Genomic DNA, 18997 nt, shown 5'->3' on the forward strand with positions numbered 1-18997 from the left:
TCAAAACAATGGCTTCGACTCATTGCTTCATTAACAAAGGCTTGCTGGATCATTCCAAATGTCTCCATAGCACTTTTGCCAAGTTTGAAACAGAATTTCACGCATATACGCCGTTCCTCTGGTTTCCATCATTGCTGCCGTTGTACGTGGCGACGAACAGGTTAAGACGCGTATCGCTGCTGCTGCGTAACGACTCGACGTAAATAAACGCAACACCTCTCGTTTTAGTCATCAGATGTGTCGCTAGATGGCGCACTGTCTCTCGTTTCGATCCGTTGAACGGTTTGCGCAGAATTAAACCAGTCAGCCCTTTTTTTGATCACACCTTGTGAATCATTTTGCTTTGAATCCTGACTTTCATCCATCTATGCATGTATTTTTACAGTATGCATCACCTACACTTATTTCACATTAATTTATATGGAAAAAATTTGTTTCACATTATGAGTACGAGCGTGGACCAGACTATGCTTGCTAAGCGAGGTTCCACATTTATTTTCTCCTTTGGAAATTTTCCTACTATCCACTGAGATAACCCCTCTTAATATGCTAAATTACACCACCGTTTTAAAACTGTCGCCCCCACTGCGCTGTATAAAAGGCCATGAGCTCTGATGAAATGTTAGCACCATAGCCATTGTTCACGGCAGGGGGTTTAATGGTTTTTTTAAAATTTACTATTGAAATTCTCTTCAGAAAATGGGATGTTAAGCAGTCTATTAAGAAGGAAATGGAGTGAAAATTCAGGGTGAAAGTGTCAGCGAAATGTGATGGCGTTAATTGAGATGGATCGCTTGATCTGTGCTGGATGTTTTCCTACAGATCGCGAGGCCATACCTGTTGCTGCTCATGGAAACGGTGAGATCCAGGAAGTTCGAGCTATTGTTGTTACCCTTTGAAAAGGTGAAATTTACGACGGGGCATAGGAAATTCAAATAATTCAGAAAGTTATCCAGTAACTAATAGCTATTATGGAAATTGATTATACTCATGCCTTCTAAAAATAATTGTGCCTGAAGATGCCATGTAGGTGACGAAGCAAGTCGTACGGCGATAAAGTTTGGCGAAATGTACAACGATTGTTTTATAATCCTTCGAGATGCGATTTCACGAGGTTAATCATGACATCATTGAAGTGTTGGCTAATGGACCGAGTGATTTTGTTCTTTCCCATATAATGGCGTGATCCAGACTGAATTTGTATTCAGCTATCCCTGATTTTTCACCCTTTCACGAGCTTGAAATGGCTTTGGTGTTTCTTCAGTATCGTAGCATTGTTTGACAAGCCGAAAGAGACGCTGAGAAATGGAACATCTTAATTAGAATAAAATCGTGCATTGACACGTAATGAAGAAGGGATGTTGAAGCTTGTTTTTTATTTCCCTTCGCTTAGGCCTTGTATGGACAGGGAAGTTACCATTACTCCACAGATATACAAAATGGGATTACCCTTGCTACCTCTATCCATCAAGAATCCAGAGGTACGTGAATGTTGATGTAAGCAGGGAAGGGACGGTATGTGGGTATTTGACAAAGATAGCACAGTGTAATAATTGCAAGAAAGTTAACAGAATAAGGTTGAAATGTGGGTGAACGGCATTCATCGCCTGTTTTTTAAGGGAGGAAACTTTCCCCCCGAAGCGGTCGGTCATCTCCCAATCTTATCTTCCATATAAGAAGGAAGATTGTACCGTGGCGTAGTATACAAGTTTCAGGGTGTAAAGGGTGATGATAGGCGCCAGTCTTATGGCCATAGATAACCTGCGGTTAGCTTGCTTGCAATGCTAATAGCGTTGGTTTGCCATTGGCCAGGGAGTCTTCGTGACGCGACACTGTAAATACATTTATGCTGTTTAGATCCAGTTTTTTTTAAAGGGCCCACTTCGGCAAAAAGAGGAAGATAAAGGTTCCCGAAGATAAAATATGTGAATAATGGTGTATAGATCCTCAATTGATTTCCGAATCGGGTCTTGTACAGGGAAGAGCTGTCCGAGGGATTTGATTGAGAGCCATACTGATGGTAAGTATTGTTCACTTTATCTCCTACGTAAATTTTAAGTTAGTCTCTTTCTTTGGGAGCTTTTAAAAACCTCGAACGATGAAGAAGAGCATTAGTATAAGGTGAGAATAGAAACTCCCATAAGTTGAACATATTCCCTAATCTCCTCGAACGATGAAGGACCAGAATAATTGTCACTGAAGTCGGCAAGGACATGATTCTTCGGAATAAGTACTAGCGTAATTTATAGCTAATATTTCATCCCACTTATGTAATAACCGCTGATAGTCTATGTTGTTGCATGCAATGGTGTTTGGCCCTTAGTTACTATAGCGCCTGTAATTTTTTTGTGATACTAATTTCCTTTTTCAATCACAGTTTCACCGATAGTCTATGAGATTTTTAGTAATTTATAATTTTGTTGGTGCGTACCTCTTGGGAAACCGTATTGTTTTTTAGTATTTGTGGTGATTAACCGCCACACACCGTAGCGGTGTACAAGTATTGCAGGTACCTACCGTATAGATAGGTATAGATGGACCCACTCTTATATTTCCGCAAACATTGGAATTTGTCATCAAAAGAAATTGGATTTCATGGCATTTAAACTTGCCGCATCGCCCAGAAACGAAATGTCAAAAAAGAAATTTAAACAAAGTAGACCTGGGTTTCGATTCCATCGAAGGGAAATTATTTTTTGCTACGAATTTACTTGCTAATTGACTGCGTATTACGTAAGTCTCTCCAGTCACGCTGACAGTCGTGCCGGCCTTCGATGCTCCGTATAAGGTTTAATGCCGAGATTATTTCTCTGCTACATTCTACAAAAAAATTATTTCCTTCAAAGGACAAGCAGATGTTTGTGATAGCGAAGAATTTTAATAATCGAAGGAAGACAGTTTGGTAAAATCCTAAAGACTATATTGATTATTTTTCGAAACGAAAATATACTTGTATATTGGCATTTTTATTAAATTACATGTGTTTTGGCACTTAATTTCACCGGAAAGCATAGACTAATAGAGATCGGCTCATGCCAAAATTTCAGGTGGACTACACGAGTATATTTATTTCAAATATAATTTGTGAGTTTCACAGAGTGACGCCTTAGACCCTTCACCCGCAAATATTCAGCACGCATCAGATAAAACGTTGTTGAAAAAATTTTAATAATTCCAAAAATTCTTCAAACATTGTTAAATTTTACGAAAACTATATTTATAAGTTTTACACCGCATATCTACGCCATAAATGTTACTTTTCTGATGCATAAATACGTTCGTTAATTCGGAGGATGGATGCCACAAAGTTTATTCCGCTTTTTTGAAAGTTTGCCGTATTTTTTTACGTGAATAAATTTACATGAATCTCTTTTCACAAAACCATTACCTCAACTCTCCATTTAGGTACGTCAACAGAGTCAGTAAACTCCAGAGACGCGTTCAAGATGGGACCGCCAGATATCGCTTGATGAACTGATGTCTTTCAAGCGATGACCTTAATCTCTTTCTCGGTGTTTTTTTTTGTCAGCGGGCGTTGCCCCGTAAGCTTGGAGGAGAATGCTTGCCTCCACGTGCTCGAACCTTCGCATTTCCTTTCTTGCGACTGACTCTGGGAATTGGGCTGGCAGGCTATTTTACTGCCTGCTCTCAGCTCAAGGATCTCCATTGTAGGGCATACCGTATTTCCCTGAATTAAAAGCTGGGTCTCGTAATACATTTTCTTTAAAAACGCGTTAGGGATTACTTTCAGGAGTTGTATTAATGCTTACATTACTTAAATACAATTTATATTATCGTTTTTTGTAAGTATCAGTGCCAATAATGGTATTTATATTTATTCATAATCATCATAAGACTATGTGTTGGCATATCAAAAATTATTAATGTTACATGTAAAAAATGACCTTACATTTACAAAAAAATCTAGTCTTATCCATTTGTAAAACGCCATGAATTAACGTGTAGAACGTTTGGCCAGAATTGCATAATAACAAATTTTGACCCTCCGATAATGTACAACTGACAAAAAAAGCCACCGCTCTTTATAAGTACTTCCTGATGATCCTGGTTGCTCAGAGGTACTTAAGTTACGTAAAATAACTGTACTTATTAAATATAAATACAATGCAAAGAATTTATAAACTAAAAATTGCACATGATTTTTAGAAATTTGTTCAATGAAATGCCGTGAAATGCGAGACGTAGGAACTAAATGATTTTTGCTGACGATCTTAACCTGAGCTTAATTTTGAGGTAGGATTCATATACTGCGAGCATCCGACGAAATCATGCTCGGGCTTATTTTCCGGGTCGATTTTAGTTTCGAGGAAATTGAGTCCACGTACATTTCGGAGGGATGTGTTGCCAGTGAGAATGGGATGTCTCAGATACCAATTTCAATGAGTATTAAACAGGGTTCAACTAACAAGGGGCTGGTGGTTGAAGTCACATCTCCATCCTCGTCATTTCCTGGGAGACGTCGCTTAGTCGTGATCGCAAGGCCACCAAAGTAGTCAATGCGCGCCTATATACTATACGTAATTGAACCAACCTCGTCAATTCTGCCTCAGTTCCTGCCATCACATTTATCAAGGTGCGCACTACGTCTGCCTCTGTAGTTCTTGCAAAACAAAATCATTTTCCTCATCCGCATCCATTGTCATTTCCTTCGGTAAACTGAGGTCCCTTGGAGCGGGACAAATCTTCTGTGCTGCTTTAGCGATAGACTGTTTTCTTAGCAACTACTCTTTGTATGACTTGTAGGTGATTTATTCTAATTATTTCCCATTATTCTTCCGAATCACCAAGATTCCATTTTTTCATATTTTTTCATTTCTTTTGCTGCTTTTGCTCGATCCTATCTCTCCCGAAGAAGAAATAAATCACAAAAAGGGTCCAAGACGTTTGGAATTATTCATTTTTACGTCGATCGGGTCGTATCGTATTTTACCTCCTTCCACATCGCAGGGGAATTGAAATTGTTCCAAATTGCAACAGCTACTGCAATCGGAATGCTCGAAGAAAATGGGTATATCTTTTATCGTGCATGTGCAATGCACATTGAGCCTACGAAATGACATAAAATAAAATTTGCGTGAATTAAATTATCCTGATACAAATTTATGAGTACCATATATTGAACAGATTTCCTATCTCAGGACAATTTCAAGAGTAAAGGGAAGCCCTGCGTTCTTCTCTATCCTCTTTCCAATTCTCCAACGCCGTAATGCGATAGCCCGTCTGCTCTACGATCTTCTTTACTACGCCTACACGAATATCCCATGGACTTCCTCTTGTAAACTTTCCTTTATTTTCCCTTGCATTCTATTCCTAGCAAATGCATTCTACATCTAGGAGTGTCTGGTCCATTTAGCTCTTCACTTGTACCCAAAGATCCCCGTTATGAATTTCCCTCTTCAACACCGGAGCGTACTTCATCACTTCCCACTTCATCTCCCCGCTTAATCTTCACCTCAATGCACTATTGCCCGGAAATATTTGGCAATGCACTAATTAGCTCGACTCCAACGGGACTCTTTGGCTCCCGAATAGGTAAACAACTACCGCTAGGGGTTCATCATATTCAATACGTTTCCGGTATGTTCTGTGGAAAATGATTGACCTCATCATTGGCCGTGAGGACTCTGGGATGAGGGGAATCTAAATTCAGTTGCCGTCGGCATAGTTATCGATTTTGGTGTTGGACCAAACTCTTGAACTTGAGCAATCAGGATGACTTTTAATCGAAGAATGAAAATCACGAAAATCTTCAGAGCTGTTTTCGTGCTGAATACATAGGAGAGAGATCCGAGGCGACGGAACGAAAGTGGGCGTGTCCATGCGTTGGGAAAACCGGTTGCCAGAGTCGATCAGCGGGCAGCGTCATTATCCCCCGCTTTCGATCGCCTGCAAAGACGAAACCTGAGCTTCCTTTTGTTTCAAGATGCATGAAAGTCGAAAACGATGGAAATTGGATTGTGGGAGCGACCATTAAGTCGTAGTACATGGTTTCTATAAAAAGTATCGGTAACATTTTTTTCCTAACGTGTATGTGAAGTGCAGAATTCAGACCGTCGGTTAAGTGTGCGCATGATCGCATGTCCTATTGGTATTAATAAAAAGAGAGTGCACACCATTATTACTGAAAAATTGGCGATGCGGAAGATCTGCGCTTAACTCGTCCCGAAGGTCTTGACGGGTGATCAAGACCAGAGTCGAGTGTCTGCTTGCGAAGGCCTTCTGCAACGGCACCACGACGATTCCCCAACCCCCTTACAGTCCCGACTTGGCACCAGCAGACTATTTCCTAATCCTAAAAGTGAAATCTCCCCTCCAAGGACACCACCGTGGGACCCTACTAAGTACTGTCAAAAAAGCTTGCACACGTACCCTTAAGGACCTTCCAGAATCCACCTATCAGGGAGCCTTCTAGTAGTGGAAAAGCGGCTGGAAAAAGTGTGTCGACGCTCAAGGGATGTAAGTTGAATAATTTTGAGGCATTTTTGCAATATCTGAAGTAAATCTATTTCTCCCAATATTTTCCCGATACTTTTTATAGAAATTACGCATTCCTGATTTTTCGAAGGGAAATTTTGTATCGTGATGTTCATCAGATGGATGTCATGTCCGCGCCTGCTAATTTAGAAGTCGCGAGCTCGAGTCCTCCACCTAAGCATTGGATGTCTGTGTTGATCCTCATTAGTATACTACATTCAATAAAATCGAATGCAAAGGCCAAGTTTCTCTTTATAGATTGGCAATTGAATGCAAAAAATAATAATGAAAAACAAAGGGATCGGAAACCAATTGACAGTACACCTCAGTGTCGTTAATCAGGCATTGCGTAATAACGCCATACTTAAATCTGTGATTGAGCAACTGTTGAATTTCCTGATATTTTCTGCTTCCCTGGGTATTTAAATTAATTTTTTATTTCATTTATTTATGTACCCTGCAAACCACCGCTAGGTGAAAGCCATACAGCCTGTAGATTCACTGACCTAGTAATTAGGGTCGTTTCTTGAAAACTACGTCTGCCTCAGCGGAGAAGAGAATGGAAAAAATTTATTTATTTTTATGTATTTATTTATTTATATATACCCTGCAAGCCACCGCCAGGGTGCGTGGCAGGGGCTGAATACATACCAGAATAATGTTTACCCGAACATGACCCTACCGCGGTCGGGCAATACTATCCCTATCGTTCGTGGAAAAAGTGACATCTTAAATCAATCTGTTCCACCCTTAATTTCTCTAATATTATCAACATGATCTCTCCTACTGTCGTACGATGGGGGTAATAATTCATTTTCAACATTGCTGCTAAAGAGACTCTATTCCAATTTATGCAAGAGCTTCAATCTGTAATTTAACCTTCGCTCCATGAGTGATTCCCAGCCTAGCTGCTCTAATATTTTGGATACGATACTAAGTTTATCATAACAATTTCTTACGAATCTAGCTCCTCTACACTGCAAGCTATCCAATTCGCCAATTAATCCAGCATCGTGATGATCCCATATACTTGCAGCATATTCTAAATGACGTCTTACTAGCGACAGATAACATTTCTCTTTGATTTTTATCACATTTACCTTGCACTATTGTAATAAATCCTTATTTTTTGTTAGCTTGTCCACATATTCCCCGTATTTAATGAATAACTGATTGAAGCACTTTTCCACTTGATAAAAATATTTTTATTTACGACCGGGTTTCGATGTATTACATCATCATCAGGTAACCAACTGAAGTTGTGTTCAAGCTTATATACCTTCCGGAAGGGGTGGAGAGGGCGTGGTAGGAAACGAAAGGGGGTTGGAGAGGGAGGGGAAAGGAGGGGAAGGGGGTGAAGGGAAAGACAAGGGAGACATTTACAAGAAATAGCGGAAACAGCGTATTGACCTCGTTAAAAAACACACACAGTATATATAGTCTTTAGGGTTCGAAGTGATCCTGTTGGGTGGATGGCGGCAGTCACCAATAAACCATCGGTGGCCGGGACGAAACCAGTAGACCGGCTGGGTTTGGAGGCCAAGGATTAGGCCCTTCTGGAAGAGTGGTGGTGGAATACCCCCACTTAACTCACACACTGGGGAGGGGGGGGAGGAGAAAGCACTCAAGGAAGGAGGCGGTTGTGTGTCACGCGTGGTCAAAGTTTCCTGACGAAAGTTGATGGAAAGGAGGGGGAGGACGAAGTGAATTGCATGTCATTGAGAAGAGCCAGCTTCCACTCCATGATAAATAGGTTGATCAAAATCCCCATGCCTAAAGCACATTTTGACCACGAACTAAATATAATTAAACGCATCCCCGTCAACAATGGCTACAAGGAGGTTTTGATCAACTCCTTACTCTGGAAGAAAAGGACCAAGCTTGCCACTAACATAACAACCTCCCTACAAATGGTACGGGCCACGGAAACCCGAAAATGGTGCAAAATCCCCTTTATCAACAACTCATCATACCATCTAGCGAATGCACTCCCGAAGGAGTTATTTAGAGTCTCTTTTTACACCCCCTTCAACATATCGAAACTCCTCTGTAAATACAAGGATACCATCGACAATACAAGGAAGAGTGGTGTGTATGCCATACAGTGCGAGTGTGGTCCCATGTATGTGGGCCAAACGGGTAGGAATTTCTCCAGCCGAATCAAAGAACACAAGAAGTGCACGATTTTAGGTAACACCACATCAATGATCGCCAAACACTTACTCGAGAATAACCACACCTGTGAATTTAAATTAAAAGTGCTGCATGCGTCAAATAAATGCAGAAAATTAGACGCGTTGGAACAATTAGAAATTGTCCAACGAGTTAAGAAGAAAACCCCTCTTCCCAATGACATGCAATTCACTTCGTCCTCCCCCCTCCTTTTTTATCAACTTTCGTCAGTAAACTTTGACCACGCGTGACACACAACCGCCCCCTTCCTTGAGTGCTTTCTCCTCCCCCCCCCCCGAGTGTGTGAGTTAAGTGGGGGTATTCCACCACCACTCTTCCAGAAGCGCCTATCCTTGGCCTCCAAACCCAGCCGGTCTACTGGTTCCGTCCCGGCCACCGATGGTTTATTGGAGTTTGCGTTATATGTTGGTAGGTGCCGTGTTATCTTTTATGATTTTACTGGGAATGAAATTGCTGACTTCGTGTAGTTCCACGTATCCTCAATATTTCGGTGATTAATATCTTTCTTAAAACTTGCATATGAATTCTTTAGCACGCACTTTATGCCATTGTAGTCCCCTTCTTTAAACAGGGAAATTTTCCTTTCAGGCTTCTTATTTCTGATCTCATGTAGCGAACACTTATCATATACTGCCCTGTGGTCGCTAATTGCTTTTATTAAGACTTTTTCGGGAATATTCGTTGCTAACAAATCAAGGATCGACGAACATTATCTCCCGTTGGTGAAGTGGTAAGTTGATGCAAGGAGTTCAGCGTAAAATAATTCAATAGCGATTCGCAGATATCTTTGTCTTTACCTACAGTTTTAAGACGAAATGTGCTCCAGTCAATAGATGGGACATTGAAATCTCCACTGATAATAATGTCGCGATCATTGTGTTGGGATAAAAAACCTTTGATTTGCTGATTTAATACTAGTATTGAATTGGCTCTGTCGACTGTCGGTCTGTAAAACGCGCATACATAAATTCTTTTTGGATTGAGGACTTTTAATTGAGAGCCAAACGCTTTCCAAACCATTACCCGGAATTACCTCAGCCCTGCTGACGCAAGAATTTTTAACTGCAATTAAAACACCACCCCCGATTCCATATGTTCAGTAATTTCTGTAAATTGAAAAGTATTTTGGGAAAATTTGGCCGCCGGCAATATCAGTGGATAACCAGCTTTCTGTCCCAATTATTATATCTTCGCCTGTGCTTTGAATAAGGTGATGATATTCTGCGAATTTGTTTTTTTAAACTTCGGAATTTAACTACCAATCCAGATGATGTTTCCTTGACATTACTTTTTTTCAATTTTTAATGAGGACCGTCTTCTTATTAATATTGAGTCCCTTATAACATTTTCCGTCCGATGCTATCTGATTCTTGATAAATAAACTATTACAAGCACTGAACCTTACTTCATTTAAAGCTACATAATTTGACAAGGAAGACTTAAGAGACCTATTAATTGACCTGTACGCTGACCTACACTTTAATCTAAAAAGCCTTGCAGTGCTCGAATATCCTACCCGCTACACACCTGGATGCCCCAGACGTGTAGTGAACACCAGAACGGTTCAGGATGTTCCTACACGATTGGATCACCGGCTGAAGGTCGACGAAGGACACCTCGATACCCCTGCAGAAAGCACGCAACCTCTGATTGATGCCTTCCACTCGGCTCCAAACCAGAGGTCCACGATCAATCCTCTGGACAAGGCCGCAGATCGAGAGGGTCACATCAACCCCCTCGACACCACCCACCCGCTTCACTTCCGAGTTAAATTCCCTGAAGGAATTCAGAATCTCTTCAGATCCGCGGTCGACGGCATCGTTGACGTCTTCATGAGCCACGACCCGCAGCCTGGAACACTTCGCGCCCGCAGCCGCCGCTCCAACCGCCTTCGTCACCTGGGGAACGCCGCCACTAGGAATGCACCATGCGCTGGCCCACACCCTCATGGTCTGCGCTCTCCCGCAATGGGACCATCACGTGTCTGACGTTACCGCTCCGTATCACTATCACTCCGAATCCCCCCTCCCCACTCTGACGGTACCTTCTGGGTGGTGGTCTCACAGGGGCGGAGGTAGGGCCTGCAGATACCGCTGGGCTATCTTCCAATAGCACCTGATATATGTTTGAGACGGGGATGAGGTTTGCCTTCGCATCTCTCATCCCCCACCGCAGCGTCAACTTTCCCCCGCTACTGCACGAGACAACCTTCCAATCCTCCGGTTTCAACTCTCTCCCATCAAAGGGTCAGTCTACGGGCGGCCTCTCGGTCACTCCGCCGCATGTTGCATTCGAACGAATCCGTGAGGCCAATTTTGTGGATGCCTATGCAAGTTGTGGCGTTTTAACCAAGTGTTCGTTATGCCCCGACTCCTGCAGAACTCTCTTGCTTTCTCTCTTCGCGATCATTTCTTGTTTCTAAACCATTGTCACCTTCCCCACTACCATCTCTTTCCTTACCCTACCGTCTCGTCCAATCCGCCATCACTCTCTGAAGTTTCCCTCCCAGAACAGCCGCTATTATTTCTTCTAACAGATCTTATACCCTTTCGACTTCTTCCTCTCTATGATTTCTAGGCGGCATTTAAACGTGAGAAATGGCCAAGTTCGTTTGTTCAGCTTTTACTTCTATTTATATTATTCAACCACTCGCTTGCTTTATTCTAACTACGCTTCTGTCTACCTTTTGGTTCAATGTTATTGCCACCCCTCGCTTGCTCTCTCCTCCTCAGCGGTAGGTTACTCCATCTCTCTGTCCAGTGATCCCCGCTATCCTTCAATCTCATCTCGCACAGCGCTGAAATATCTCTATATCCTCTCTTCATACACCGCCTTATATTTCCCTGTCCTCAGCGTCATTCTCACATTCCAGGACTCGACTCTGTTTGTCTCGGCCCTCCGCTTGCCGTCGATTTCGCGTCGGATGAAAGGACACCTTGCCTTTCCCACTGCCTGGCAAGACACACAGCTCATCGGACCGAATCCTGTTTTTTTCCTGAGCTGAAGAGATCTATTATCTCAACTCTTCTTCCCTCAGGAAACCAATCATATCCCTAAGAGTAGAAGGACCTTGGTTCAGGTAAGACTCAAGATCCCTCTGAACGAAATCCTGAACATATCTGACAGAATTTCTTCAGGCGATGGTGCAGCAGTAATTTGAGAAGTCTCAATAGCCGAGGGAAATGGGTATTCTACTCCTCGTCTCTCTTGGTAAATGGGAAAACTGGAGTTTTCGTGGAAACGATGCCTTTCTCTAAAGGTCGATAAACTGAGTTCGGCGTCGGGTATCAGAAATTCTCAACGGCCATGGTGACTAAGGTTGGGAGGGGCAAATGAGTATAGATGCTATTACGCAACACATGACACAGGCAAATGATCGTTTACACCGACTAAATGGAGCAGAATTTAAACATAATAGTAATATTTACCAACTTCTGCGCCCTTAAAAACCTATCTTGACCGGTATAGGATCAATTATAATAATAATATTTACGAGCGTCTTGATTTCATTATTTCACATTTATCCTTGTACACGTAGATGATGAAGAGTTTATGCGTTCAAGAACATCTTTAGGTGTCCATTATTTATTATACTACGTTCAAAATTTATTTATATTCCGTTTTATCAGCATATAATACCTTCTATAGGATAGAATTAAATATTATTTTTTGTAGTCGATATACAAGTTGCGCAGAAAACGTTTCGATAATGTAAATAGACGTGAAGGTTAAGTTTTCAGTTAGCGCCACAAAATCATAATTTAGTGCACGTATGGGGAGTGATGTGATGTGTAGAGGAAGGACTTATAAATTGGCGGCTGCTGCCGGGAAGAGTTGTGGAGGTGAGATTCAAATGGCAGTAGAGAGATGGTTGGGGGTTGCGTGGATGTTATTGTCGACTTATGAAAGGAATTCGGGAGAGAGAGTTGCGTGGGGTGAGTGGCTGTGGACGAAGAGATTAAAACTGTGGGTCGGGGAGCAAATTCCCCTGTGATATCTTCCGGTTTCTAAATTTTCTAAACTAACACCTCCGCGCTCTGCGTAAAATAGTGACGATAAAGTGAAATTTTATAACCCTCGACGCTCTGACTGGCACATGGCATCTACGTAAATCCCTCCCTGAAATTAATGTCGAAAGTTCTCGGCGATATAAGTAGCGTCGGACTTTGGTAGCTGATGGACTATCCACTCCCTCGTGCCTACGCCAATTGTCAGACTTGCATGTAAACAACTTTTAGGTGAAAGCAAAGACTGAAGCTAAGGATTGATGGAAGGAACTTGAACCAAAGGTTAAACGATTTTGATTGCCCTTTTATGCGGGACGTGAAAAGGACAGTATGGCTGGGAAACCTTGCTGTTGAAAGCAGAGTGAACGAGCATACAATAGAGAATCGTACGATGAGGGTAAGAAAAAATTGAATTGGATAAAAAGAACGCTAACAAATTGGGCAAATATTAGTGGGGAAAACTGCTGAAAGAATTTCAAATGAAGGTAGAAAAATGTGAATGGGACACCGAGAAAGGAGAGAGGATATATATATAATATATATATATATATATATATATATATATATATATATATATATATATATATATATATATATATATATATATATATATATATATATATATAAGAATATTGGGTAAACTCGGAAGAGGGAGAACGTGGTATGGGCATTTTGGGCGGATTGACTGAAGGTCGATGATATGAAGAGCTGATCAAATTTTAAACGCTCGAAGCAGGAAATACATTGTCAAGTTAGTGGAGTTAAGTTTAGAAGGAACTGCTTTTGCAGTACAAAATAATTTTTAAAAGGCGTTGAAAAGCCTAAATTAAATCAGGGGGATTCGTGTATAAGTTATGGCACTTGCATTTTAAATTACGTCGTCACAGTATTTTAGTAATTGAAAAAAATGTGGGTCAGCTTGAAAGAATTCGAATCCATTCTCAGCAAAGGAAATATTTAATTTGAAAAAATTGTGATTAATGTCGGCCCAAATTCTTAGTAGTGTAAATCTTCCCAAAAAAGTCCACGAAAGTCATTAAAACCTATTTGAAGTGACGGGTATCCATATGGGATTAAGGTTGAAATAGTTGACACTAGGTGGAACGAGCTACCAGAATTCCACACCAGAGCACTGGAGGCGCATGCTCACGTTGCCAGTACCATTCCGGCAAATTTTTGCTCGGTCTTTTCATCGTTGACGGGAGTTCCATTAAGACGTGATTCAGCTGGTCTCCACGGATATATCCTTTTAGGTGATTTTAAATTAGGTAAATATTTTTTTACCTTCATTTATTTTTCTCATGCGACAACTGTTCCGTCCTGACGGGATATTCTTTCCATCAGTATTAACAAAGGCAATCAACAGGTGATTTAACGCCCCTACTTATTTAGCTGTTCACTCTCCCATTAAAGACTGCGGTATTTATGTTAATACGCATTGGCCATATTTTCTGCAAGTGCGCTGCAATTTACTCGGGTGCACCATGCCGGCTTTTGAATGATGAACCGTGTGGAAAACGCTAGTGCTTCTCCAGGATAAGATATTGCTTAAAGAAAGCCAATTTCCCTTAATTTTACATTAGTAAGCTTTGGCTGTGACATATTACCGGTGTGTAAATAATTTTAATTCATTGAACACGTTCATTCACCACGCTCTTTTCTTAATAGATTTTGTTTATGCTTTAGTGTTGGCGAGAAAGGATATTACCCCCTATTTATTATATTGAATATCTAAGGGGTCAGTGGCACCTGTTGTTCTTGTTGTTTTTGTTAGTTTCAAATTGTCAATTTTATTGTGTGCGCAAAATTACGTCGTCGCTTTGTTAGGTTCACTTGTTCGTGTATTATGTTAAGCACGTTTTGATTGAGCGTAAAGTAACTTCCTTTGATGAGAAGAAATAGGGTGTTCACGGGCGCCTATTGCAATCATTCCATGCATAATTATACCTCTAAGGCCACTATTATTCATATCCGGATAGGAGTAGTATGCTTATTCGTAGATCCGATATTACGCCGTGCTTTGACATCCTCTAAAGGGATTGATGGTTGACAATCACATAAATTTTGGACGGTTGAAGTGTTGCTCAGTATATGCATGTGCATGTATGGTTAATTTAACCGAGAAGAAAATGGCCCAAAAAATAGTACCTTGATTTATCCGGACTGCAATTATTATTATTGAACTGCAGAAACTTCTTCGATTTTGGATCCGGGCTGATTTCTATCCGTTTATCTCGGCAAGATGATACCCTTTAATTGTGAATGCACCATAAACCATAACTTATTTAATGTCACTAACCAATGACATTTTTGGTGGTTCGTACTGGTTCCTTTAACCAGTGATGTAACAGTTTTGTAGAAATCATGATCAGTACTGTTCCCCATAATGTATAAAGACTGTTGGGGTACAAGAATTTACGAGTTTCGGATTTTTCGAATGTAATGAACATTTCCTGAAGTTCCCTTGAAAAGTATGATGAAAAAGGAAAATAGAGAAATGCAAAAACTCACGTTTTGCAAAATCGTCTCAACCCCGAGTGACGAAAAGAAGTGTTTATGAATAAATTACTAAATTTCTTAATATAAGTGCAAGGTTTCCCCAGAAATGAATGCTAATCTTAGAAATAAAATTGAGCTCATGTCAAAAGAAGTATAGTATTATTGGTTATTGAATTTATAATATGGGTAATATAAAGGCATCAAAAATGACAAGATATGATTATGCCATAGGCATATGTTGGAGTGATGTTTGTTGCTATGTGAATAATCATTAGTGATTACAGTGAATGAAGTTTTTTACATCATAATCTGAGTAAATTTTATGAAGACCTCATGAAATTTTATGGGGGTGGTTATGGGCAAGATTTTTCCAGAGAATAATTTCAAATCGAGAACCCTTTCTCAAACTTTATCTAAGCAATCAGTAAGTGAGTTGCAGTCAATCATTGTTGAGCCCATTAGATTGTGTTAGGCTTGGAATGAGAATCAATATGAAGGCATGTAGTTTTTGATAAGGAAGATGATTAAGTGAAATTTTAAAGTTTAAGGGAAAAAAACTGGAACAGATGGATCAATCTTATCTATCTTAGAAGCATTTTGGACCTAGATGATCCAAGTAGTTTGAATACAAGAACAATGCATCAGGCAAATAAACTTTCATGAGGGAGTTTATGACAGGAATGTTGAGTAAGGCTGTTAAGAAAAGGCTTTTTAAAACTAATACGGTGGGTGGTTTTATATGGCATGGAAATGTAGTCATTGTAGCAAGATGATAGGTGTAGATTTGGAAGCTTATGAAATGTGGGTTTGGGGAAGAGCTGAGAAGGAGAATAATTAGAAAAGAAAACAAAGTTCAATGAAAACTTTGATATGGAACAATGTTATATATGGCATTGAATTATGGAAAAGGAATGTCATAAGTTAAAGATGAAACCAAGGAAGAAGTAGTTGGTATGGCGGGGAGAAGTGGATTGTTGTGAGAAATCCCAAGGAGACAGGAAAGATAATAATGGGCATAGATTGGCAACTACCATCCTTACTTAATGTTTACAAAGCGTTTTAATTGGTGATGGAGTGTTGAAGATTGATAGTAGGGAAAATTTTAGGCATGTTAGGTGGAATGGAGGGATATATAATCTGGGTGGAACTGAAGAAGAGTTCATTGTGATGCGCGGTGTCTTGTTAGGTGAGATCAAAAAATATAATGGTGTCCAGTCATTATTCAGCTAAACCCTACCTTAAGCAATAGACTAACTATCGCTTGAGGTAACTATATCAATACTCTGACATCAACGATTTGTTTGCTCTTAAGGGTTAGAGTCATAGTGAAAGTTGGTGATCAGCAGTACACCTACCATCCTTTAGCCCTGCATTCAGTTTGTTAGATATTGTTTAATGCTTTCCAATGGCAGGCTTGTTTCCTACTGCCTAGGTTACCCACTGTCGTGATTTTTTTCATAGTATTTTTTTAGGAGTCATACCCAATTCAAGTTGTATAATCATTGTCTATCAATCATACTCATCCAATATTCCATGCATCACAGTCGTCAACATCCCATTGCCTTTTAGTATATCCCGAATCCACCTTTTCTGCCTTCATGTTTTTCATATTAACCTTTACTACTACTAGGTTTTTTTGATCTATTTTATTTTTTCTATTCTCCCCTAATTCACCTTTCAACAGTCACTCCATCAATCAAGTATTGGGACAATACAAGGTTATGCTCTAATCTTATGAGTATTTACTAAAGGTCCTATCTAAAAGACTTCCCAAATAAGTACCGTTCTACCTGCTCTTATTTATGACCTCATAACTTAATGTTAAAGTATTCTTCCTATTTCTTGAGAATCATGTATTTTAATAATTATTGGTTCCCATCAAATAACTTGCACACTGATACTTAGATCCAACCTATTATGCATACACCGTTGGCTGTAGAGTGAAATATTTAGAAAAAATTAATTAAGTACCTCATACTTCCAGGCTGCTCAGGTCTTCTGCAACATCATCATTAAATTAGTCCAATCTGCTCTGTCATATAAAAATAATTGAAGGCAATTGAACTTGGTGTAATTATGGCTTCTATCTATTATTCATTAATTACTAATTAATAGGACTTATTACTGTACGTGTAAATGCTGCCAAAGTTTTGTCCATGTTGTCATAAGTAGGAAGATTTTGAAGAGCAGAGTTCTTAACAACTAACCACAGTTCTGTAGAACCATCTTTGGATTCTGGAAATGATATATTTTTGGTACCCTGAATTTATCTGAATAATTTTGTGTGTGCTGTGTATTCATATATATTTATCCCTCGTTCATAGGCTCAAAATGGTTGCTGCTGGTCAAGATGAAGAAACTCCAGGTGCCTTGGTTCTTCAAGATGGGTCTGTCATTCGTGGTTTTATGTTTGGTGCAATTGATAAGGTTGCTGAGGGTGAAGTGGGTTGGTACTTGTTTTCTTCAATTTGGAGTGGTGTCAAGTGTGTCACTTAATTTGTGGTGATAATAAGGGACTTATTGGCTATTTCTATTCTGAACATTAGTGTCAGAATGGTATATATTTTATTATGTAATGTGCATCGGTGCATTTATACATATTCATACATGTTAACCAGTGATGAGCTATGCTCAACCACCATAGTTGATTTTGTTGTTGTTTTCGCTCTCTTATGAATTCTCATTTCCCTTATGATATAGCCGTATTTTCACATCCTGCAAAGTTCACTAAATACAGCTCTCTTGTAGATTTGTAGCAAAGTTCTCTCCTCATGGCTACTTCCTGATGGTTGGAGTGATAGACATTGTGGTAATTTTGGATGACAGTCAATATTTTTTGTTACAGTGTTCCAGACTGGCATGGTTGGCTATCCTGAATCCTTAACAGATCCATCTTATCAAGCTCAGCTCCTTGTGCTAACTTATCCACTTGTGGGAAATTATGGAGTTCCTAGACTGCAAGATAAAGAAATGAAGGATGAATATGGAATACCAAGGTATGTGTGCTAGAGAGAATTTTCCTTTAATAGCAGTTGTTTGAATTTTGGATCTGGTGAATGTGAATGTATCTAATGATTTTAAATAAGATTAAACAGTGATGTGAAAAATCACTTGCTGATGGAGGAATTATTTTGTAATGAGGTTTGATTTTGGCTAGGTTGACCTTGGCTTAAAATAATATACATCCCATTTTTCACGCGAGGAATGAACTTGGTCATTGAACTATGAATGTTAACTTGGGAACTACCTCAGATAGTTGGAGATATTACCATTAAAATAAATGTGTGCTTATGAAAAGTTAATGGCCACACTTTATTGGGCAGCCCTTGTGCAATATCACTGGTGTTCCGTCAATTTTATAGGTTTTATATACTAAAAACATGAGATATTCCTCCTTTGAAATCATTACTAATGCAACAACACTCTTTCACATATCACCCTGTGATCCCATTTAGACTCCATGTATATTTGGGATTAAATATATACATTTATATGTGTGCGTGTGTGTGTTTATGTACATATCATAAGCATTTCAATCCTAGGATTGGGTTTACTTGAGCCCTCCATTCTACTTTATTCAATGTCGATTCCCTCAATCCCTGACACCTTCTCTGTTTTATGTCCATCTTAATTTTTCCTATGTATATGTCTCTTGGTCTTCCTCGTGGAATCTTCCTTTCTATTTTTCCTTCTATTATATCCCTCATCAATCCATTGTGCCTCAATGTGTGTCCAATTCATCTATTTCTTCTTTAGAGCCCCTTTCGCCATAGAGTTCTCCACATGGTCCAACCCTCTTCTGC

General features: G+C 39.9%; 1 protein-coding gene across 2 annotated transcripts in view; it reads left to right on the forward strand.

Annotated features, from left to right (window-relative positions):
• The first annotated feature begins 13894 nt into the window (after positions 1-13894).
• The window catches only part of r (carbamoyl-phosphate synthetase 2, aspartate transcarbamylase, and dihydroorotase rudimentary), a 104283-nt gene continuing 99180 nt past the window's right edge, over positions 13895-18997 (forward strand). For both annotated transcript variants that reach the window (XM_071594353.1, XM_071594354.1), the window contains exons 1-3: positions 13895-13963; positions 17519-17640; positions 18040-18190. In XM_071594353.1, coding sequence (XP_071450454.1) covers positions 17526-17640; positions 18040-18190 — 266 coding nt within the window. In that variant the 5' untranslated portion in view covers positions 13895-13963; positions 17519-17525. The remainder of the gene's footprint in view (positions 13964-17518; positions 17641-18039; positions 18191-18997) is intronic.

Source organism: Hetaerina americana, unplaced genomic scaffold, assembly GCF_022747635.1.
Source record: "Hetaerina americana unplaced genomic scaffold, ioHetAmer1.1.p SCAF_6, whole genome shotgun sequence".
In the NCBI taxonomy this organism is placed as follows: Eukaryota; Metazoa; Arthropoda; class Insecta; order Odonata; family Calopterygidae; genus Hetaerina; species Hetaerina americana.